This window comes from Mytilus trossulus, chromosome 9 (genome assembly GCF_036588685.1).
Source record: "Mytilus trossulus isolate FHL-02 chromosome 9, PNRI_Mtr1.1.1.hap1, whole genome shotgun sequence".
NCBI lineage: Eukaryota > Metazoa > Mollusca > Bivalvia > Mytilida > Mytilidae > Mytilus > Mytilus trossulus.
Genome location: NC_086381.1, coordinates 39,184,637 through 39,209,727, shown reverse-complemented (window position 1 = coordinate 39,209,727; position 25,091 = coordinate 39,184,637). Strand labels below are relative to the sequence as shown.

The following is a 25,091-nucleotide window of genomic DNA, read 5'->3' as shown; positions in this document are numbered from 1 at the left end:
GGCAACAGCAGACACTTGCACAAATAGCAAAACAAAGACAATCGGCGCTGTCTCGGGGATCAAAAGATCTCCTCTGTCCCTAAAAATTAAAAAGTGAACAAATTGAAACTGATGGAATTGCATTAACTCCAAATTTAAAGGATCGAGACTTGATTTATAAACATGGTCACCGTATAGTAATAATTTTTCTGTAATAAAAAGTTCCAAACTCGCGAAATTATTTCCCTGCTGATTTGAGACACAGGCATATTGTATAGAACAAATGATTCGTGGTGTTGACTGCGATCTGAGCACACGTCTGTTTATGAACTCCATAAAGTATGAACATGAACGGACGTAGCGTATTAATGCAATCGTAATGCAATGAGGTAGAGGGTAGGATTCTGCTGAAAAATGAAAAGTTGACGGTTGTTAATTGTTAATTAAATATTATAGTTTAATGAACTGTATAAGAGAATGTTCTGAGTCAACATATAAAGCCGACCAGCGATACTAAGTGATTTATCGACAGTCTGTTTAGATAGCAATCCACCAAACTCAATACATACGCTGTTAATCAAAATCAAAACATCTAACAGTTTCGTCATTATGAAAAAATCGCTTTTAGTTGAAAAACCTCTACCTATTAAGATTTATCATAGATTGTGTACAATAGTGAGCAATAAGACGGGTGCCACATGTTGACTTTGACACACAATGACCTTTCCAGAGCATCGGCGATCATCCAAACATTTGGTAGATGTTCGTATTGTCAATGTGGTATGATTGCAAATGAGACAATTATCTATAAGTTAAGTGCATATTACATGATACACGTGAATTTTGATTGTATGATTTGTATTATCGCCTCCTTCTATGGGGACTTCTGTAAAAACAACAAGTAACGCGCAATGTTGATTGTGTCGTTTTCAACCCGTGAAAGGAAATTACAACAGCTAATGATACGGATAATAAGTACATCTAACAAAAAAATATTCATAGATATAATGAAAATAATTTTTAGGGAAAGTTTTCATACGATCATCATTTGCGACTTTTTTTTATTTATTTCAAATCTAATTTAATTGATTAATTAAATCATTGATGCTGATCATGACATAGCAAATTCATAGATTATTAACTACATAGTACTACTCGGCACAAATTACAATTCTCATGATGTATTGTTTGAAAATACTTCAGGGTAACACCACAAATTAAATTAGTAAATGCGTTACTTTATACTCATCTATGTCTATTTTACATAAAAAGGGGACTGGCGATTCCTGAATTATTTCTCCTATTCCCTCCTCCATTCCCCTTACACCCAGCGGAAATTCTTTCAACATTGTCAAGCATATCCTTGTTCTATCAACCCAACTTCAACCTTTCCCGTCCGTTGACTCGCCTTCTTCTTACTCCTGAGTCCCGTCCCTTAGTGTTAATGTCCAATAAAAAAAACTATCAGCCACTTCGTAGGTACAAGTAACTTACTTTTGTGGGAGAAATAGTTATAGTTTGATTCTCAGGTAAATATGGATCGATAGAAGTTGATGACTTAGGTTGATCTACATTTACTGAAACGCTATCGTATATTGGTGCATTATCTGTTACAACACATATATGTTCAACTGACGTAAGTGGCGGTGGTGGATCCCCTTTATGTATCATCGAAGGAACTTCCTTATAGGCAGGTGAAGATTCAGTATCGATAAAATGTTGATTTTCCGGTAAAGTATGTGGCGGTTGTTTATTGTCATCTTCTTTGTGATAAGTTGATAATTTACCAGCTCCATCTGACTGGACTTTAGTTGATGGATATGGCTGGGGCCTATGTTCACTCAGTGGAATTTGACTGTAGTTTGGAGGCTGAGCTGTAAAAATTAAGATTAAAATACAATAATTTAGAATTTTGATTTCGTGATTTCTTTGATAGAAGGTTTCCTCCTCACAAGGCAGCTATTAAACAATGAGTTCCAGATGGTGAAGTTCAAATAATCCCTTCGTAAATATTACGGACGCCATCACGAGTTGGTTGACCGTTATAAAATTACCGGTTCACAGATGATATCAGATATGTTCCTCGAGTCGTAACTACAACCCTTCCCTTTTAATGTATGTGACCTACCCAATTCATCCCCCTGTTTTGTTGGGGTTCGTGTTGCTAAGTCTTTGTTTAGTTTTCTATGTTGTGTCTTGTGTACTATAGTTTGTCTTTTTCATTTTTAGCCATGTCATTGTCTGATTTTTTTTCGATCTATGCGTTTGACTGTGCCTGTGGTATCTTTCACCCCTCTCTAAAAATCAGTGGTGACCAAATCAGAATATGTCAAACGACAACCGCTAAATTTGTTTAACATACGGTTCACTGCATTTATTAACAGCTTTTAATATGTACAAAAATGTCTATATGATAGAATGATTACCAAGAAGTGCCTTCTAACAGTCCTTTACTTTCAACACTTTTTACGATCAACAGGTTTTTGCGTGCACAATAGAAATCGCGAATGCTTTTGATGTTGATCTTTAAATACCTCCATATATAAGATGTTTTTTTATATATCAGGCAAGAAACTAAATTGTGGATTTTTCTCAAACGGGTTATTTAGACAAAATATTACGGCAGTATTTATAGATATAATGATGAAAGAATCAGAAGGACTATATTTTGTCTTAAAATATGTGTTGGCAAACAGTATCAGATGACACTAATAATAGAACAGTGATAATAATTAATGATAAAATAAAATATGTTTGTAGTGGTCTTGCTTAATAATCGGCCTATTTGGCATCAGTTTTGATACTAGATTTATAATAAGAAGACAGGGAGTTGCTGATGTAGAATATAAAAAAAATCATACTTACTATAAATATCACTACTGATAAATAAAAAGAAATATATTTACCCATCTTACTAATACGTGAACGTCTAACCAGTCAGTAAGTTGAGGAAGTGGACCAAATATCCCTTTCTTGTGGTAAAAAGTAAAATAAGAAAATACCGAACTCCGAGGAAACTTTATAACGAAAAGTCCGTTATCAATTGGCAATGAAAGACATATTTACATAATTTCATTCGATTAGAATTATCTATTTTATACACCCTCGAGCTCCTAAGGCCAAAAATAAAATGTTGTGTGTTTCCCCAATCCCAACCTACCCTACAAAATCAGTGCTACTCATAAAATTTTATTGTCAAAACTAAGTAGAAAATTATTTTATTCATTTCTGATTTTCAGGCTTGCTGCATCGTCCAATATGATTCCAGCTTTTTGGAAAAAATAACATTATTTCCCTACCTACCTAACCACACCTTGCTTGGCAGATTCGGGATTGGGCAAACAAACAATATATTAATTTAGGCCTGACCCAAATGTGTGATATTTCCATTTCATACAAACAAGTTTTTATGTAAATGGTTTTTGATTTCAATAGGCTTTCATAATAACCTATCCTTCTAAATCATAATGCTTTCTCTGTAACTTCCGTGTTTTAACATCAGTGATTATTTATGATTAATAAAACTGAGATGTGTTACCTTGTGCACTTCTATAATATTTTAAATATCAAAATTCAATCATCACCATTCGGCAAAAAAAAAAGATTGTCACGAAATTCAACAGAGAAAATATATATATATTTTCTTTTACTTCTAATCAAATTTAGCATACTATATTTTCACAAAATTATCTTTTTTATGATGACTCCTTTCGAGTTGTTGTTAGTTCGTTATGTTAAAATGTTGGTTTTGTTATTAAATACATATGTAGATCCAAAGGCTAATTTGTCTTTTTTTGGTTCATCTGGTCCAAAGAACCATGTGTTAGATTTTGTAATCATTTGTCGTCCATCGTGTATCGTCATCCATCGTCGTCGATGTCCTTGACATGTAACCTTTTACAAACATCATATCATATAAATTTAAACTACTCGGCTACATATACAACCGTCATCAATGGAGCTTGAATAATTTAAACGATTACTAGTATTTTGCTTTTCGAAATGCTTAAAAAAAGAAAGGGTACATCGAAATATTTGAAATTGAGCATGGAATCGGGATTGAGCAAAGAAACAACAAACCGACCAAGGAGCAGAAAATAGCCCAAGGTGTAAATACCGAGCCATGCAAAAAATTCGAACTTAACAGTACAGGTTCAAATTGCAAAGTTTATAATGCCCGAGATATTTGAAATTTAAGATTCGTCACAATTTCTAAATATACAAATGGAAAATAAAAGAGAGATATATTATAAAAAAAATTGAAATATTTGAAATCGAGAATCGAAATCGGGAGCAAAAACAACACCTCGCTCAAGAACAGAAAACAGCCCAAGGTCACACATGTGTCTTCAAACACAGCAAGAAAGTTGTTTGACAAATGTATATCAATAAAGGTAGACTACTTGTCTATGCTCATGTAAGAGTTATCGTCCATCGAACGACGAGTTTAATCTTTCAGTTTCTCTTTTTGCCATCTTGTATTATAATTCAGCGCCATCTACAACCTAATTTTCACGAAAATGGAGGGATCATAGCAGTTACAATGTTATTTAAGGCAATGTCATAGAATACCAAACAGGAAACACACCTGAAAACAAACAACACACAACAACAATACTGAAGACGAATAACGATTAATTCGACTATACTGACAAATAAGACAAATGTGAAATGTACCGAAAATTTAGAATTCAAAAACTAAACGATAAAATCAAACCAACCACACGTATAAGAAAGTTACAAACAATGCCAAAAAGATGGAATGAATAGAAATGTCAAAAATAAGGGTAAAACAGTACAGAGATATGCTATAAAAAAAAGAAGGACAAATTGAAATATTTGAAATTTAGAATCGATATCGGGAATGTGCAAGGAACCAACAACTCGCCCAAGAATAGAAAACAGCTCAAGGTCACATATGGGTCTGCAAACAGGCCAAACACATCGAGAAAGATGGTTGATTAATGTCTATCATCAAAATCTAGTTACTTTTATAAGAGTTATCGCCATGTTAGAATCATATTTTTGGTTAATGATGGATGGAAGAGGTATTTAGAAAACTTATACCATAACAAAATCTTAGCAAGAAATAAGGGATATTCATATACGTTCATCAATCCGTCGATCTGTCCTTTTTTCGTTCTTGTGACTGAAACAAATCTTTCATGGATCAAAACTTAAATATTTCTTCCTTGATTCAAATGACACATATTCAGATAGAAGCGTACACAAATGGAATAATTATATTGATTTTTGGGGTTAGTGAGTAAAGATCAAGGCCAATTTTACTAATGCAGAACCACTTTTTCCCCGGGTTTTAATTTAAAAAAATGATGAAGAGAAATCATCAGACAGTGTTAAAAATTATCTCAAGACAATACCAATTTTTAAATTACGATGATAACATTTTATGTAACTTTTATTCCTCCGGACAGGACATTCGGACTTTGTTTGGATTTGTATTCGGTTTTGAGTGTTGTATTTAAATGACTTTTCATTGTCTTTTCGTTGGTATATTTTTTTTTCTTCCTCAGCATATTAAAAAACGGCAATAAAAAAGGTTTTAGAATAAGCAACCATTTAAAATTCTCGTCCGATTAACAGTTTTCGTCTACGCTTGTGAAAGAATTCCAAAACCTGTGTGTGAAATATATACTAAACAATTAATCGATATCTTGGCCCCATGCCAATGATCGGCTACCTCAATGACGTAAAAATGTTAATAAAGACAGTCGGCTTCTATTACTGCTTCTTCGAGAACTTGTTGCAATGTCAAGTGAACACTCCAAATTTGATTGTTTCAGAGAGAATCTGGCACGTGCGTATCATGCTGTAGCTTACACAAGTCATGAAAATTCAGCTGAAGACATACAAGTGTTTGATTTTATTTTTTTTATCTATTTGATATCGCATTAGAATATCCATTTTGATTTACTATTTATTTTTCTTTCAAAATGAATTAACGAAAATCAACAAATACATAAATGGCATTATTTTGTATTAAAATATACACGTATATGACACCTGCTATTGTTACGGTATCTAGCTTATGCTGCAGACAGTTTTCCGTTAGGACTCATTTCTAGATTTCATTAAATAATTGTCGCCCTTTGATGATATTTAATCAACTTTATTTAACAACTTTCAATCAACAGTCGAAATGTGTTAATGATTATGCACAATAAAAATATTTTTCATACAATTTGTTTGTGATTATAACACTATAGATTTGCATATTGATTAATAGAGTAATTGTTGTTGATTAACTTTTTCTTTTGTTTCTCAGACTTTGACCATTTCATGGTGGTTAGATTGTATTGGTTTTGTTTACGTACCTTGAGAGAGCCACCAACTTTTGCCTATAAAACTTGCAATCCTAGACAACTTAGATTATAGTCGAACAAATAAAAAAGAGGTGGGTTTGATATCAGCGCCTAAGTGATGACATGCTAGTAAGACCACTAAACCGACAAGATTCTCCCTACATTCAGGCTTATCGATTCTATCATGAAACATTCTCCATTATATTTCTAATTAAGGCACATAATGCGGGGGTCTAACTAAGTGTATCTAAACCTCACGAATTGCCTATCTAGACTGTGAATTTTTTTATAAAGCACAGAAATGTCAGTATTCACCTCAGACGATTACAAAACCTTTAAATAGACCTACTAAGAAGGGATAGTTACTACGATACTGTTGTCAGATCAAACTCTCTTTCATCTTGTAACAGTATTAAAACATTTGACTTTTCCACTCTATTCACAAGTATTCCGCATTCCAAACTAAAAGACAAATTGAAAGAGTTGGTATTACTTTGCTTCATAAAAAAGAATGGCCAACGTAGTTACAAGTATCTTGTCCTAGAGAGGGATAAATCCTACTTTGTAAAGAATCACTCTGATTCAAACAAAAAATTCTCTGAAACTGATATTATCAAGATGCTTGATTTCTTGATTGACAACATATTTGTTACGTTCGGAGGACGTGTTTTTCAACAGACTATCGGCATTCCAATGGGAACAAACTGTGTCCCTTTACTTACCGACTTGTTTCTTTATTATTATGAGGCTGACTTCATGCAGGAACTTCTTAGGAAGAAAGTTAAAAAGTTAGCAATATCCTTTAACTCTCCTTTCCGCTATATAGATGATGTTCTTTCACTAAACAATTCAAAATTTGATGACTTTGTGGAACGCATCTTTCCCATCGAACTAGAGATAAATGATACTACAGATACAGTTAAGTCGGCTTCATATCTTGACTTACATCTAGAAATTGACAATGAGGGTCGGTTGAAAACAAAACTTTACGACAAAAGAGATGATTTCAGCTTTCCAATTGTGAACTTTCCATTTCTAAGTAGCAACATTCCAGCAGCACCTGCCTACGGGGTATATATATCCCAATTGATACGATATTCCCGTGCTTGCGTTTCCTATCATGATTTTCTTGATAGAGGGTTGCTGCTTACAGGGAAGCTATTAAACAAAGAGTTCCAAATGGTGAAGTTGAAATCATCCCTTTGTAAATTTTACGGACGCCATCACGAGTTGGTTGACCGTTATGTAATAACCGTTTCACATTGATATCGGATATGTTCCTTACGTCGTAACTACAATCCCCTTCCCTTTCATGAATGTGACCTACCGAATTAGACTATTTACCGGATTTGTCACATAAGCAACACTCCAGGTGCCACATGTGGAACAGGATCTGCTTACCCTTCCGGACCACCTGAGATCACCCCTAGTTATTGGAGGGGTTCGTGTTGTTTATTTTTTAGTTTTCTATGTTGGTTCATGTGTACTATTGTTTTTCTGTTTGTCTTTTTCATTTTAAGCCTTGGCGTTGTCAGTTTGTTTTGGATTAATGAGTTTGACTATCCCTTTTTGTATCTTTTGTCCCTTTTTCATTAAAGATTGCATATTTTGGCGTTAATATTGATTCACTTATAGGGTTTTGCATCGCACCTAAACACATGTATTTAAAAACCGGTTGTTGGCATGACACGGGTCATGTTCTTCTCATAGATGTTATGATGGTATGATACTAAACCCCTAACAGGATGATTGTGCTTAATATTCATATGATTAAGACATAATCTTTCAATCAGTTAAATTGAAGTCTGGAGCTGGCATGTCATTTAACTGCTAGTAGTCTTTTGTTATTTATGTATTATAGTCAATTTGTTTATATTCTTTGGTACCATCTTCTGACATCAGACTCGGACTTCTCTTGAACTGAATTTTAATGTCCGTATTTTTATGCGTTTACTTTTTTACATTGGCTAGAGGTATAGGGGAAGATTGAGATCTCATGAACATATTTAACCCCGCCGCGTTTTGTATTTTGTGCATTTTGACTACGAAATAACGCTCGAATCAAAAAGATATAAAATGCTTTGAGGACAAAAAGTTCCTTACAGTTTGACAAATACAACTACATTAATTAATCTATTCCCGAGGTAGAAACGCCTTAGTTTTTCAAAAAATCTAAAGTTTTGTCAACAGTTAATTTATGATTACACAGTAAACAAATAGAGATTATGAACATTTCTTCCTCAAATGTTCATTCTTTGAATTATTTCGGGAAAAAGTAAAATAAATTCGTCAGAAATATAATATTTTAAGACATGTTATTAATCTGAAAAGTTTAGCTTTGGGGATGTAAAATACATGATAAAGAATACTAGTAATATGAACTCAATTTACTTTTAACTAATATCAGTTACACCATATATAAAGTAAACTATATATCTGACAAAAAAAAACATACAATCACTCAAAATATTCAGACAAGAGATCAGAAATTTTATTGAAATAAGAAACTTTTTAGTATATAAAATTTGCAGACTATTAAAGCAATTTAATGAAATGATGTCTCACTTGAAATAGGACATTATGAATGATGACTCCGAAAAAAAACATTGCACAGGTAAGACTAAAAATGTACCTGTTTATGTATATACATGTAAATTATAGTGTTTATCAATTGTTTTTTATACAACAGTCAACATTAAATTCATATTTGTTGTGTTATCATGGTTATTATGTGTACTGTATTATTCATCTATTGTTGTTATTATCCACTAAAACACAATTGCTAGTTTAATATTATTCAAGATATAAGAATCTAGTATGACAAAAACACACTCAGAAAATGAAAATTACCTTCAAGTGAATGATCTGATAAAATAGCATCTGATTTTACTGTAGATATATTTTGTAAAACACATTTGAATTTCAAACGAATATTCAAAACAGAAAAAAATAACGGCCTTTCAAAACATATTTTCAGGAAAATTTCCTTGAATAATGCATTAATGTTTATTCCATATTTACACTACATGTGTTATCTAGCTTCTTTGTAAACAAAGAAACTAGTATAAAAAAAATAACAGTACAAGAACAGAAAACTATTTTTATGTGAATGGAAATTGGAAATATCCATAAGAGACATTAATACTACCAAAGAGGGGTAAACGATACCAGAGGGACATTCGAAGTCATAGATAAAAAATAAATTGACAACGACATAATTGAGACAACTCAGACCCACCAATAGGTCTTCAACATAGTGAGAAATAAACCAAATGTGTATAAGTTCAGAAAAAAAATCCAATACTAAACTCTGAAACATATAAACAAAGTTTAAAGAAAAATTACAAAACATACAGAGGTCAAACGCTCCTAACCTAGGATAGGTACAGACATGCGACGGAGTTAAATAAGTTATTGATATATTTTGATTTCATGTTTTTTTCGATGCGCCCTTTTATCAATGATAAACATATTTTAATAGAGATTGCATTATGCTTTAGGCGAAAAAAATAATGATATTTTACTAGATTCCGTAAAACGGGACGTAAAAGATTCCAGAGGGAAATGCAATCTCATAAGTCGAAAATAAACTGATCGTGTCTATGCACGTTGCAGTGTCGTTTGTTTTCGTTACACTTCAGAGTTTTGTTATTTCGTTCTTTCCCTCTGTTTTAGCTTCTAACCCAGATTTATTTTCTTTAATCCATTGATGACTGCTTAACAGCAGTATACTTATGTTGCCTGTACTATTCAGGTTATTTACCAATGTAAGCGGGCTTTGGTGGTAAAAAGGTCCATGTAGTCAAATTATTGTACCGATAGTAGTTTACCGCATGTGGTAGATGTACTCTACCTCAATCTTCATTTAGTAGGATTTCCAGTTTTCTTACATCAGATCGGTGACTGTCTCCTGGCAATCAATAAAATTGACCGTCAACAAATAGTACGATCATGTTGAAAGTGGCATTAAACACCTATCCATTAATCCATGAAACCATGTCGTCTGAATGCGAGTATATACGTTCAAACTCTTTTATGTCATTTTTTAGTAACAACAAAAAAAAATGTCGAATGGAATTTCTTTCATACGATATCTTCAAAAAACACTTTTCAAGAATAAAAATTGTGTTATTAGGGCTATATATCAATAAAATTATGCTTAACATCCCTTTCAAGTGTCTAAAAGAATGAATCCAGATTATTTTTCACTTTTCTCTTATAGACCATGCTACTAAAAATCTTGTTGGTTTCGCAGAATGTTGAAGTTACCTGTAATAACATGATCAGGAAAATAAAATAAAATTTCAAAATGAACAGTATAATGATTGCTGTTTTACATATCAACGTCGACCATAACCTGTGAAGAGTGTTACCAAAGAAAAGAAAACAATTTATACAATGTATGCGTCCGAATGTGTTACTTCGTCATGTTTATTAGAAACTCCCTCATTGATGAATGATTAGCAAAACAATTGAAGAGCTATATGACAAAAAAATCTCAAATTAAGAATCAATCACCTAAGGTCAAAATTCCTTGAGAGAGTTGAAACCGATTTTTTTTTAAACTTCGTAAACAGACACATTTAGAAAGTTGCTTTTATAAAACGTGTCAGTACTGTAGTATTGAATAATGGGGTGAAATGAAATATCATTTTTGGTTGACTGTAGGTGTGAGCTTGTTCGGGCTTTTGAGAATTGTAACAACGTAACTGAGTAAGACCAGATGCTGCGCAGGACGCAACTTTATAAAACCGCAGAGGTTGGACCCTGAACGCTTGGGGCAAGTATGGACACAACGTACAAGCTGGATTGTGATTAATAGTTGACACAGCATAGGTTTCTGACACAGAATGAATGTGGTCTAATGAACCTTAACATATTTTTGTTTGGCTTTTGGGCAATTCACTTTGCTGTGGATTATTAATCCTCTCCAAAACAACTGTTTGAGGAAATTTTCTTTTAATTTCTGAAATCTAAAAAATTGAACCTCCACCCCCTCCCCCCCCCCCCCATTTTTTTCATCTCCCCCTTCCCCTTATTCCAGAAATGATTTCAATTCAAATTTCTAATGGAGTTTGCAACAATAACTACTCATTTAAATACATCATAAAATATTAAAATATAAAATGCCATGGTTAAAATTAATCTAATTAATAGTAACTTCTAAAAAGATAATTTGGAATGTGTCCAAAGGGATACAGATGATGCCCCAACTAGCATATAACGTTGAAAGGGGACATAACTCTAGAGCTGTAAAAGTGAAGCTGCCAAAAATTGGACTTGAACTGAGTTTAGAGGTACTAAGAATTATATAAGCATTTCATTAAATTTGATTGTGTCAAACATTATGTTAAGAGCACAGAAACGTAAACAAATCTTCAATTTTTCCACTTGTTCAGAGGCATAACCCTAGAATGGTAATCAAAGTGCTTGTAATCACTGAATGGCAAATTGTTTTAATTTATCAGTTGGTAGTAAAAGAGAATATTGCGTTGTATATTGTATAAAGCATTGATTTAAGTTGATTCAACTACTATTCTGGACACAGAAATATTACTCCAATTTTTAAAGAATAATAATAATGGCTAAAAATAAACGAAAAAGCTTCATCAGCAACGTTTTATATTGGCAAATTTCCAATGAAGTTTATTAAACTAAAGTTATTGGCAAATTTCCAATGTACATTATTTAAAAGCAGTTTAGGTGAGATAAACAAAAAAGCTTCATCAGCAACATTTTATTTTGGCAAATTTCCAATGAAGTTCATTAACCTAAAGTTATTGGTAAATTTCAAATGGAATTTATTAATAATAAAGTTTTTGGTAAATTTCCAATATACATAATTTAAAAGCATTTTAGATGATATTTTCAAATGAGTTTCAATTACCAACCTTACACTGCTTTTAAATTATGTTTTGTACTTAAGTAATTGTCCATTAACTTGGAAACCCTTTCCCCCCTTGTTGCACCTTATTCCTTAACGGTTTGAGCTATAACTCCCAAAGACAATTCTTACCATCCCTTTGTGGTATTCCAATATCCAAAATACATGGTTAGATTCAGCATATCAAAGAACCCCAATAATTCAATTTTTAATGAAATCAAACAAATTTCAATTTTGGACCCTTAAGACCTCACTGTGGACCAATTTGATAACTGGGTCCATGTATCATAAATCGAAATACATAGTTAGATTCAGCATATTAAAGAACCCCATATATTCAATTTAACAAAGTTTTAATTTTGGACCCTAATTTGGCCAACTTGAAAACTGGGCCCATAATCAAAAATGTAAGTACATGTTGAGATTCAGCATATCAAAGAACCCAAGAATTCATTTTTGTTAAAGTAATACTAAGTTTAATTTTGGACCCTTTGGACCTTATTTATGTAGACCAATTTGAAAACGGGACCAAAAACTAAGAATATAAATACACGGTTAGATTCGGAACCCTCATAGTTCAATGTTTAATGAAATCAAACAAAGTTTAATTTTAGACCGTTTTGGATCCTAATTCCTAACCTGTTGGAACCAAAAATCCGAAAATCAATCCCAACCATCCTTTTGTGGTCATAAACATTGTGTTACTATTTCATAGATACAAATGTATCTATTTACTTAAACTAAAGGTACCAGTATTGTATTACAACTCCAGTTTCCGGTGCATGTCAAAACATGGAGGGAAACAAAATAGTGCATTTTTTTCTGAATTTTTTCTGAACTCAATTTTTTTCTGTTTGATTATAGGTTAATGATTAACTGAAACATATATATGGACTTTAAAAAAAACCTGCATCTATTGGGGATATCAATCCAGGAAAGTAGAAGGATATCATGTTTACTGGAAGTGGTGCGGCTTAGTAAAAATAGCAAGCAGAAAGTAGAAAAAAAAGGTTTTGACTTTAGGATTGCGTAACTTTTTATTTTTCGTGGCAAGACCCCCTTTTTTCGATTAAATCACAATTTCACGTTAGTACATACATGATATGAACATGAAACTTTTTTTCTATGTAGCATTTTTTATTTATTTATTTTCAAATAAGCTGTTTTGCATGTTAGCCTATGGAGCAGTCAATTACAAGACTGCAACCTTAAGTTATAGTGCGAAAACCAAATGTCTTCGGGCGACGGCGACGACGAAGACGACGACGCAAACGTCATGCCAATATACGACTACAATTTTGGCAGTTTTGTGTCCCAAAAGAATCACAAGAAGCATTTCAAGAGTATTCAAATTGTTTTTCAATCTTTTTTTTCTAGACGAAATGAAAAAACATAGCAAAAATGGCATTCAGTGGTTGTCTTTCGTTTATGTTTTACATATAATTTTTTTCGTTATTTTTTTGTACATAAATTAAGGCGTTAGTTTTTTCGTGTAAATTGTTTTACATTGTCATTTCGGGCCTTTTATAGCTGACTATGCTGTACGAGTTTTGCTAATTGTTAAAAGCCGTACTGTGAACTATAGTTGTTAATTTTTTGTGTCATTTTGTTCTTTTGTGTAGAGTTGTCTCATTGGCAATCATATTAATCTTTTTCCAAATAGACCTAGTTAATACTGCAGAGAGCTCATGTCTCGATTTTAATTAAATCATTTTTGTTCCTTTTGGATGATTTCCAACTTGCAATCAATGTGCTCACGATTATATATTTTGTATAATGTATTGCAACTAGTGTATAGTCTGCACATTTACTAGTATATGACACTAATAACTGATATACTTTTTGGTATAGATAACGGTATGTTTTAGATATATATTGAATGTAATATAAGTATAAGTACAAATTTATCAAAAGTCATTATTGGTTCTATAAATGTATTTATTGTTATTGCTGATAACACTATTCACGAGGGAAAGTAATTAATAAAATCAAAACTATTGCATTTGTTAAATTGTACAGTTCCGTGAAACCAATAACAGTAGAAAGAGATATTTGCGTTATAAAAGCTACATGTACCTGAAACTTCTTAAAAATATTAGAAAGATAGAAATAGTTCCAATAACAAGTGCTGATTTTATCCAAATATATGCCATTCTATTATATCTTCGTACTGCATCATAATCACAGCGTCTTCTCGCTTCGTTTGCCTACAAAAGATATATTATTTATGCAACAGTGTTTTAGGAACAAATGACAAGCATGACAAGATCTATTTTTTTTCAAATGTCTTTTTAAAAACTTTTCTGTCAGAAAAATATGATATTTTTTATTTGGTACAAAATAGTCGAAAGGGCTCGTTAAAAATCGCCCTAATTAGGTCCTTAGCCTGATACAAACACATTTAGATTTTTCTGACAGTGACATATGCATAATATTTACATATTTTGGCTAATATCTTTAAAACTGTAACAGAGCAACTTAAATCGGACAATATTATATGCTTCTCATTTCTACAAAAAATACGACTTTATAAAAGGTGGTATATCCATTTGATAAAAAGGATGCTTTAGCTCTTTTATCATGTTTATACAATATCAAAGGAGATATAGATAATGCAAAGAGTATGATCCAGCATAAAATTTATTTCCTTTTTTTCAAACTAAATCCAAAATTGTCTTGCTTTCTTTTTTATAGCTTTTTTCAACGAATTTAGGGTTTTGGATTATATTTCAATTTGATTTAAATATGATGTTGACCGGATCTTGAGTTTTAAGTAGGAACGGAGACACTACTATTTCCCTCATTTCTTAAATACAATTCTCTCCAAATTGAGGGTCAGATTTGTTATTCTTAATATAAGACTGCAAAATGTCGTTAACGTTCTCATAATAGTAACCCCTTTATTGGTTCTTAATGAATTCCTGGAGGTTTATTGCCGGCAATTAAAAAACACATTACTGTTTTGAGTATTAGTAGGATCATTTCCTTAATTAAGTTCCTGGTAAAAAATCGAAAACACAACTTAATTCATATTTTGACTGGTTTAATAGTTAGAAAGATAATCTTTAAATAAGTTAAAAGATGAAATTCACTTTGATAAAAAAAAAATGACAATAATAAAATAAAATACATATATAGTTTTACCACAATAGTAAAAAAAATGCTTACAGTTCACAAATAGTCATTGTTGTATTGATTCATTCTTTTGTTGTTTGTCTTGAATATTTATTTATTTCAATCGAAATAGATAATCGTGTCCGCACTGTACAGTTTGTTATTTATCGATAGAATGTAATCGGGAGTGAATTGAAAATTAAAAACTGATTTAAACAACTTGACGCCATCTTTTTTGATAGTTCTCTTACATTTAATTGCTGAACGCCACATGCGGAAAAAAAACAAAAGATTATCAATATTTTAAACAACCCTAAATAATTTGTTTTTTACATTTTTGTTCATTCTTGTTTTTGAATTCGAAATAATAATACGTCAAATATTCAATACTTACTTCAATTGCCATACAGATGGCACCCAACCCAAATAGGAGGTTACAGCAGACACATGCACAAATAGCAAAACAAAGATAATCGGCTTTGTCTTGTGGATCCAAAGATCTCCTCTGTCCCTAAAAAAATATAAGATGTAAAAGGGGGACGAAAGATACCTAAAGGACAGTCAAACTCATAAATCGAAAACAAACTGACAACGGAATGGCTAAAAATGAAGAAGACAAACAGACAAACAATATTACACATGACGCAACATAGAAAACTAAAGACTAAAAAACACGAACCCCACCAAAAACTAGGGGTGATCTCAGGTGCTCTGGAAGGGTAAGCAGATCCTGCTTCACATGTTGCACCCGTCGTGTTGCTAATGTGATAACAAATCCGGTAAATAGTCTAATTCTGTAGGTCACATTCATAAAAGGGAGAGGGATTGTAGTTACGACGTAAGGAATATATCCGATATCATTTCTGAAACGGTTATTCCATAACGGTCAACCAACTCTTAGTTAAATAGCTTCCTTGTGAGCAGCAAACCTCTATTGGCAAGGAAATCATAATAGGAAATGCAGCACGGGAATATCGTTTCAATTGTGAGATATATACCCCGTATGCAGGTGCTGCTGGAATGTTGCTTCTTAGAAATGGAAAGTTCACATTTGGAAAGCTGAAATCATCACTTTTGTCGTAAAGTTTTGCTTTCAACCGACCCTCATTGTCAATTTCTAGATGAAAGTCAAGATATGAAGCCGACTTAACTGTATCTGTAGTATCCTTTATCTGTAGTTCGATGGGATAGATGCCCACAAAGTCACCAAATTTTGAATTATTTAGTGAAAAAACATCATCTATATAGCGGAAAGTAGAGTTAAAAGATATTGCTAACTTCTTATATCTCTTCCTAAGAAGTTCCTGCATGAATTCAGTCTCGAATTAATAAAGAAACAAGTCGGCAAGAAGAGGGGCACAATCTGTTCTCATTGGAATGCCGACAGTCCGTTGAAAAACACGTCCTCCAAACGTAACAAATATGTTGTCAATCAAGAAATCAAGCATCTTGATAATACCAGTTTCAGACGATTTATTGTTTGAATCAGAGTGATCCTTTACAAAGTAGGATTTATCCCTCCCTAAGACAAGATACTTGGTTCTACGTTGGCCATTCTTTTTTATAAAGCAAAGAAATACCAACTCATTCAATTTGTCTATTTGTTTTGAATGTGGAATACTTGTGTGAGGAGAAGAAAAGTCAAATGTTTTATACTGTTACAAGATGAAAGAGAGTTAGATTGTATGCACTCTAAATGATCTTTGGAATTTTTAAGTATCCACATCTAATTCACGCCACAAAGATACAAGATACAGATCAAAGAAAACAAATTGAAACTTGCATTAACTCCAAATTTAAAGGATCGAGACCTGATTTTTTTAACATGGTCACCGTATACTAATATGCAGGTATCACTAGCTATGCGAATATACAATCAGTCAGAATATCACAATCAGGAAAACGACACAATCGGAAAATGAACTTATCAAATAATTATTCTGTTATAAAAAGTTCCAAACGCGCAAAACTATTTCTTTGATGATTTGAGACACAGACATATTGTATAGGACGACAAATGATTCGTGGTGATGACTGAGATCTGAGCACACATCTGTTTATGAATTCCATAAAGTATGAACATGAACGGACGTAGCGAATTAATGCAATGGTAATGCAATGGGTAGATGGTAGGATACTGCTAAATTATGAAAAGTTGACGATTGTAAATTGTAAATTAAATATTATAGTTTAATGAACTGTACTGTATAAGAGAATGTTCTGAGTTTACAAATAAAGTATACCAGCGATACTAAGTGATTTATCGACAGTCTGAGTCTGTTTAGATAGCAATCCACCAAACTCAACACATACGCTGTTAATCAAAATCAAAACATCTAGCAGTTTGATCATTATGAAAAAATCACTTTTAGTTGAAAAACCTCTACCTATAAAGATTAATCACAGATTGTGTACAATAGTCAGAAATATGACGGGTTCCACATGTTGAATATGACACACAATGACCTTTCAAGAGCATCGGCGATCATCCAAACATTTTGTAGTTGTTCGTATTGTCAATGTGGTATGATTCCAAATGAGACAATTATCTATAAGTTAAATGCGTATTACATGAAACACGTGCATTTTGATTGTATGATTTGTATTATCGCCTCCTCCTATGGAAACTTCTGTAAAAACAACAAGTAACGCGCAATGTTGATTGTATCTGTTTTCAACCCGAGAAAGAAAATAACAATACCTAATGATACGGATAATAAGTACCTCTATTTTAGGCTCTAACAAAAAAATATTCATAGATATAATAAAAATATTTTTTTGGGAAAGTTGTCATACGATCATCAATTGGAACCTTTTTTTATTTATTTCAACAAATTACAATTCTCATGATATATTGTTTGAAAACACTTCAGGGTAACACAACAAATTAAATTAGTGAATTCGTTACTTTATACTCATCTATGTCTATTTTACATAAATGGGAGACTGGAGATTCCTGAATTATTTCCCCTATTCCCTCCTCCATCCCCCTTACTTCCAGCGGAAATTATTTCAAAATTTTCTAGCATATCCTTAATCTATCACCCCAACTTCAACTTTTCTCGTCCGCTGACTCGCCTCTTTCTAACTCCTGTGTCCCGTCCCCTTATATTCATGTACCAATAAAAAAAAATACCCTATCAACTACTTCGTAGGTACAAGTAACTTACTTTTGAGGTAGAAATAGTAACAGTTTGATTATCAGGTAAGCATGGATCGATAGAAATTGATGACATAGGTTGATCTACATTTACTGGAACGCTATCGTATGTTGGTGCATTGTCTGTTACAACACATATATGTTCAACTGACGTAAATGGCGGTAGTGAATCCCCTTTATGTATCATCGCAGGAACTTCCTTATAGGCAGGTAAAGATTCAGTATCGGTAAACTGTTGATTTTCCGGTAAAGTATGTGGCGGTTGTTTATTGTCATCTTCTTCGTGATAAGTTGATAATTTTCCAGCTCCATCTGGCTGGACTTTAGTTGATGGATATGGCTGGGGCCTATGTTCATTCTGTGGAATTTGACTGTAGTTTGGAGGCTGAGCTGTAAAAGTTAAGATTATAATACACTCATTTAGAAGGTTTTAAAGGGTTCAAGAAGATTTTGATTTCATGATTTCCTTGATAGAAAGATTCCTCACAAGGAAGCTATTACACAATGAGTTCCAAATGGTGAAGTTCAGATCATCCCTCCGTAAATATTACAGACGCCATCACGAGTTGGTTGACCGTTATGATATAACCTGTTCACAGATGATATCAGATATGTTCCTCGAGTCGTAACTACAACCCTTCCCTTTTAATGGATGTGACCTACCCAATTAGATTAATTACCAGTTGATAACATGAGCAACATGACCGGTGCCATATGTCGAGCAGAATCTCCTCATCCTTCCGTAGCACCTGAAATCATCCCCCCGTTTTGGCGGGGTTCTTGTTGCTAAGTCTTTTTAAGTTTTCTATGTTGTGTCTTGTGTACTATAGTCTTTTTCATTTTTAGCCATGTCTTTTTCTGATTATTTTCGATCTATGAGTGTGACTGTCCCTGTGGTATCTTTCACCCCTCTCTAATAATCAGTGGTGACTAAAGGAAAATATGGCAAACGACAACCGCTAAATTGGTTCAACATACGGTTCACTGCAGTAATTTACAGCTTTTAATATGTACAAAAATGTCTATATGATAGAATGATTACCAAAAAGTGCCTTCTAACAGTCTTTTATTTTCAACACTTTTTACGATCAACAGGTGTTTCCATGCACAATAGGAATCGCTAACGATTTCGACGTTGATCTCTAAATACCTCCATATTTAAGATGTTTGTTTATATGTCAAGCAATACACTTAATTGTGGATTTTTCTCAAACGGGTTATTTAGACAAAATATTACGGCAGCATAAATAGATAAAATGATGAAAGAATCAGTAGGACTATATTTTGTCTTAAAATATGTGTTGGCAAACAGTATCAGATGACACTTATAATAGAACAAATATAATAATTAATGATAAAATAAAATATATTTGTAGTTGTCTTGCTTAATAATCGTCTTTTTTGGTATCAGTTTTGATACTAGATTTGTAATAAGAAGACAGGGAGTTGCTGATGAAGAATATACAAATATCATACTTTCTATAAATATCACTACTGATAAATAAAAAGAAATATATTTACCCATCTAACTGATACGTGTTCGTCAACCAGTTAGTAAGTTGAAGAAATGGACCAAATTACCCTTTCTTGTGGTAAAAAGTAAAATAACAAAATACCGAACTCCGAGGAAACTTTATAACGAAAAGACATAATTTCATTCGATTAGAATTATCTATTGTATACACCCTCGACGTCCTGACCCAAATGTGTGCAATTTCCATTTCATACAAACAAGTTTTTATGTAAATGGTTTTTGATTTCAATAGGCTTTCATAATAACCTATCCTTCTAAATCATAATGCTTTCTCTGTAACTTCCGTGTTTTAACATCAGTGATTGTTTATGATTAATAAAACTGAGATGTGTTACCTTGTGCACTTCTATAATATTTTAAATATCAAAATTCAATCATCACCATTCGGCAAAAAAAAAAGATTGTCACGAAATTCAACAAATTCAATACTTCTAATCAAATTTAGCATACTATATTTTCAAAAAATTATCTTTTTTATGATGACTCCTTTCGAGTTGTTGTTAGTTCGTTATGTTAAAATGTTGGTTTTGTTATTAAATACATATGTAGATCCAAAGGCTAATTTGTCTTTTTTTGGTTCATATGGTCCAAAGAACCATGTGTTAGATTTTGTAATCATTTGTCGTCCATCTTGTATCGTCGTCCTTCGTCGTTGATGTCCTTGATATGTAACCTTTTACAAACATCATATCATATAAACTTAAACTACTCGGCTACATATACAACCGTCATCAATGGAGCTCAAATAATTTGAACGATTACTAGTAGTTTGCTTTCAGAAATGCTAAAAAAAAAAGGGTACATCGAAATATTTGAAATTGAGCATGGAATCGGGATTGAGCAAAGAAACAACAACCCGACCCAGGAGCAGAAAATAGCCCAAGGTGTAAATACCGAGCCATGCAAAAAATTCGAACTTAACAGTACAGGTTCAAATTGCAAAGTTTATAATGCCCGAGATATTTGAAATTTAAGTTTCGTCACAATTTCTAAATATACAAATGGAAAATAAAAGAGAGATGTGTTATAAAAACTAGAGGCTCTAAAGAGCCTGTGTCGCTCACCTTGGTATATGTGAATTAAACAAAGGAAGCAGACAGTTCATGACAAAATTGTGTTTAGGTGATTGTGATGTGTTTGTACATCTTACTTTACTGAACATTCTTGCTGCTTACAATTATCTCTATCTATAATGAACTTGTCCGTGTAGTTTCAGTGGAAAATATTAGTAGAAATTTACAAATTTTATGAAAATTGTTAAAAATTGATTATAAAGGACAATAACTTCTTAAGGGTTCAATTGACCATTTTGGTCATTTTGACTTATTTTTGAGTCTTAAATTGCTGTACATTATTGCTGTTTACAGTTTATCTCTATCTAAAATAATATTCAAGATAATAACCCAAAACAGCAAATTTCCTTAAAATTACCAATTTAGGGGCAGCAATCTAACAACGAGTTGTCCAATTCATCTACAAATTTCAGGGCAGATATATCTTGACCAGATAAACAATTTTACTACTTGTCAGATTTGCTCTGAATGCTTTGGTTTTTGAGTTATAAGCCAAAAACAGCATTTTACCCCTATGTTCTATTTTTAGCCGTAGCGGCCATCTTGGTTGGTTTGCCCGGTCACAAAACATAATTTATAAACTAGATAGCCTAATAATGATTCTAGCTATGTTTGGTAAAATTTGGCCCAGTAGTTTCAGAGGAAAAGATTTTTGTAAAAGTTAACTAAGATTTACGAAAAATGGTTAAAAATTGATTATAAAGGGCAATAACTCAAAAAGGGGTCAACTGACCATTTTAGTCCTGTTGATTTATTTGTAAATCTTACTTTGCTGAACATTTTTGCTGTTTACAGTTTATCTCTATCCATAATAATATTCAAGATATTATCCAAAAACAGCAAAATTTCCTTAAAATTACCAATTCAGGGGCAGCAACCCAACAACGGGTTGTCCCATTCATCTTAACATAACAGAGCAGATAGATCTTGACCAGATAAACAATTTTACCCACTGTCAGATTTGCTCTAAATGCTTTGGTTTTTGAGTTATAAGCCAAAAGCTGCATTTTACCACTATGTTCTATTTTTAGCCATGGCGGCCATGTTTTTTGATGAAATGGAAATTAAAACACAAACTTTATTCTAGATACTCTAGGAATCAATCAGATGAAGTTTGGTTTGAATTAGTTCAGTAGTTTCAGAGGAGAATATTTTTGTAAAAGTTAACGACGACGGACGCAGGACGACGACGACGGACGACGGACGACGGACGACGGACGACGGACGACGGACGACGGACGACGGACGACGGACGACGGACGCCGGACGCAAAGTGATGGGAAAAGCTCACTTGGCCCTTCGAGCTCGGTGAGCTAAAAATGGCAAATTGAAATATTTGAAATCGAGATTCGAAATCGGGAGCAAAAACCACACCTCGCTCAAGAACAGAAAACACCCCAAGGTCACACATGTGTCTCCAAACACAGCAAGAAAAATATTTGACAAATGTATATCAATAAAGGTAGACTACTTGTATATGCTCATGTAAGAGTTATCGTCTATCGAACGACGAGTTTAATCTTTCAGTTTCTCTTTTTGCCATCTAGTATTATAATTCAGCGCCATCTACAACCTAAGTTTCACGAAAATGGAGGGATCATAGCAGTAAAAATGTTATATAAGGCAATGTCATAGAAGACCAAACAGGAAACACACCTGAAATAAAACAACATACAACAACAATACTGAAGACGAATCACGATTAATTCGACTATACTGACAAATAGGACAAATGTGAAATGTACCGACAATTTAGAATTCAAACATTAAACGATAAAATCAAACCAACCACACGTATAAGAAAGTAACAAACAATGCCAAAAAGGCGGAATGAATAGAATTGTCAAAATTTGAGGTATAACAGTACAGAGATATGCTTTAAAAAAGGGATAAATTGAAATACTTGAAATTGAAAACCGATATCGGGAATACAACAACTTGCCCAAGAATAGAAAACAGCTCAAGTTCACATATGGGTCTGCAAACACATCGAGAAAGATGGTTGACTAATGTATATCAACAAAATCAGATTTTTTTTATAAGAGTTATCGTCTTAAACGACGAGTTTAATCTTTCAGTTTTCCTGTTTGCCTGTTTGCCATTATTTCATTTGTCCAATGCATTTTTTTCTTCTGTTTGTTTTTGTGAATCCATTAGTAAATGATTACTATTTCAAAGCATGGTTGGTAAATCATTGATTAGTCCAAAACCCTTTTTGTCACGGGTTTAGATTTTAGAAATGATGAAGAGAAATCATGAAACATTATCTCAAGATAATACCAATTTTTGAATTACGATGATAACATTTTACGTAACTTTCATTCCTCCGGACATCCCGACTTTGTTTGGATTTATCTTCGGTTTAAATGTTGTATTTTAATGACTTTTCATTGTCTGTTTGTTGGTATATTTTTTTTTACTTCCTCAGCATACTCGAAAACAGCCATAAACAAGATTTGAGCATAAGCAACCATTTAAAGTAAAAAAATGTATTTTAGTTCTTTGATGCGTCTTTTTATATAGAAAAGAAAAGAATATGAAGTAAATGTATATATAGGACAAAATTGCACACAATATATAGAAAACTTTAAAAAATGTATCAATGATTTTATGACCCTTTTTCCAGTGTACTTATTTTATTTATGATATATGTGTCATTTATATGAATGCATGCTCGCGTGTACTTATATACATTTTCATGAAAATATACTTCACGCGAATTCGAAAAAGTAAATGTACATAAGGTAAATTGTATTTTTAGCAGTATAATACAGTGTTAAATCCTATCGAGAAAGACTCTCGTTCAACGACTCAATAGTAATCGCCAAATGATTGTACTTTTCGAAGCTTCTCTAACTGTATAGTAATTCTTTTGAAACTGAACAAATCCTGAAATTGCTCTGATTACTGTTCATTGCTATCTATCAAATTTATACCACCGAATTGATTACGTAAGTCACAAATTTGAACCCTTTTTGATATATTGACTCCATAAGAATCCTCAAACGACATGCCGTTTTTTTTATTTCCAACAATACATTGCACTTGATCTATTTGGCGAACCTACAAACTGGGTTGATTGGTACTTTTCCTTAAACTAAAAATGAATAAAATATTTGCAGCCGAACGATAAGCAAGCGAACGGGAACATAACTAGGGAAATAAAAAGTAAAATATTATGAATAGCAATATAAATCATCAAATCCAGATAAATTACATACTAAAGAGTATACGTATTCAAAACACTAAAATAGAAAAAACTCTCAGATAAAGATAGTAATGGTTTAGAAGGGCTAGTAACATCAGAAGAAATTACAGAAGCACTGTTTAAAATGAAACTTAATAAAGCACCAGGTTTAGATGGACTTAATGTACAATTCTATAGAAAATGTTGCCCCAAATTCAAAAGTTACTAACCAAAGTAGATAACAAGTCATAAAACAAGAAAAGTTTGACAAATTCGCCAAAAAAAGGACAATTTCACTTATCTTTAAAAAGAATGATCCCAAATCTTTTGATAACTATAGGCCAATAACTTTATTAATTGTAGATGTTAAAATTCTTGCTTATACACTGTATATCAAACCCCTTTCAGATCTGTCGTGGAATTCGACAAGGATGTACGTTGTCCGCTTTGATTTTTGTACTAGCGGTGGAGGTACTAGCATACAGAATTAGATCTGAGAAAACTTTAAGGGTTCTTAATCGAATCAAATGGAAAATATTGTAGTATAAAAATATGTCAATTGGCAGACGACACAACATATTTTTTTTTAAATCAAAAAAAGGAAAAGTCTTTAGTCATGAACTTAATAGAAACATTTGGCCCATTCTCAGGATTAAAATTAAATAGAACTAGAACTGAAGGAATTGGTCTAGGAAGACTTAAACATACAATAGATAAATTTGAAAGAATCAACTGGACGAACAAACCTATATAAAGTCTGTGCATTTATTTTGGCTTTGATAAAGAAAATGTCAAAAATCTTAATTGTCAAAAACAAGATGATAAAATTGAAAAAAT

General features: G+C 32.6%; 2 protein-coding genes across 2 annotated transcripts; both read right to left on the bottom strand.

Moving 5' to 3' along the window:
- Positions 1–1,443: 1,443 nt before the first annotated feature.
- LOC134684610 (uncharacterized) lies at positions 1,444–2,992 on the bottom strand. The gene is made up of 2 exons (XM_063543910.1): positions 2,886–2,992; positions 1,444–1,853 (listed from the first exon to the last, which is right to left on the bottom strand). Exons 1-2 carry the CDS (start codon positions 2,887–2,889, stop codon positions 1,444–1,446), a joined length of 414 nt encoding a protein of 137 aa, XP_063399980.1. The 5' UTR covers positions 2,890–2,992.
- A 1,548-nt stretch (positions 2,993–4,540) lies between these two features.
- On the bottom strand, positions 4,541–20,079 carry LOC134684609 (uncharacterized). Its single transcript, XM_063543909.1, has 4 exons — positions 19,982–20,079; positions 18,471–18,850; positions 15,695–15,811; positions 4,541–4,567 (listed from the first exon to the last, which is right to left on the bottom strand). The coding sequence occupies exons 1-4, from the start codon at positions 19,983–19,985 to the stop codon at positions 4,541–4,543; spliced, it is 528 nt and encodes a 175-aa protein (XP_063399979.1). The 5' UTR covers positions 19,986–20,079.
- Positions 20,080–25,091: the final 5,012 nt, after the last annotated feature.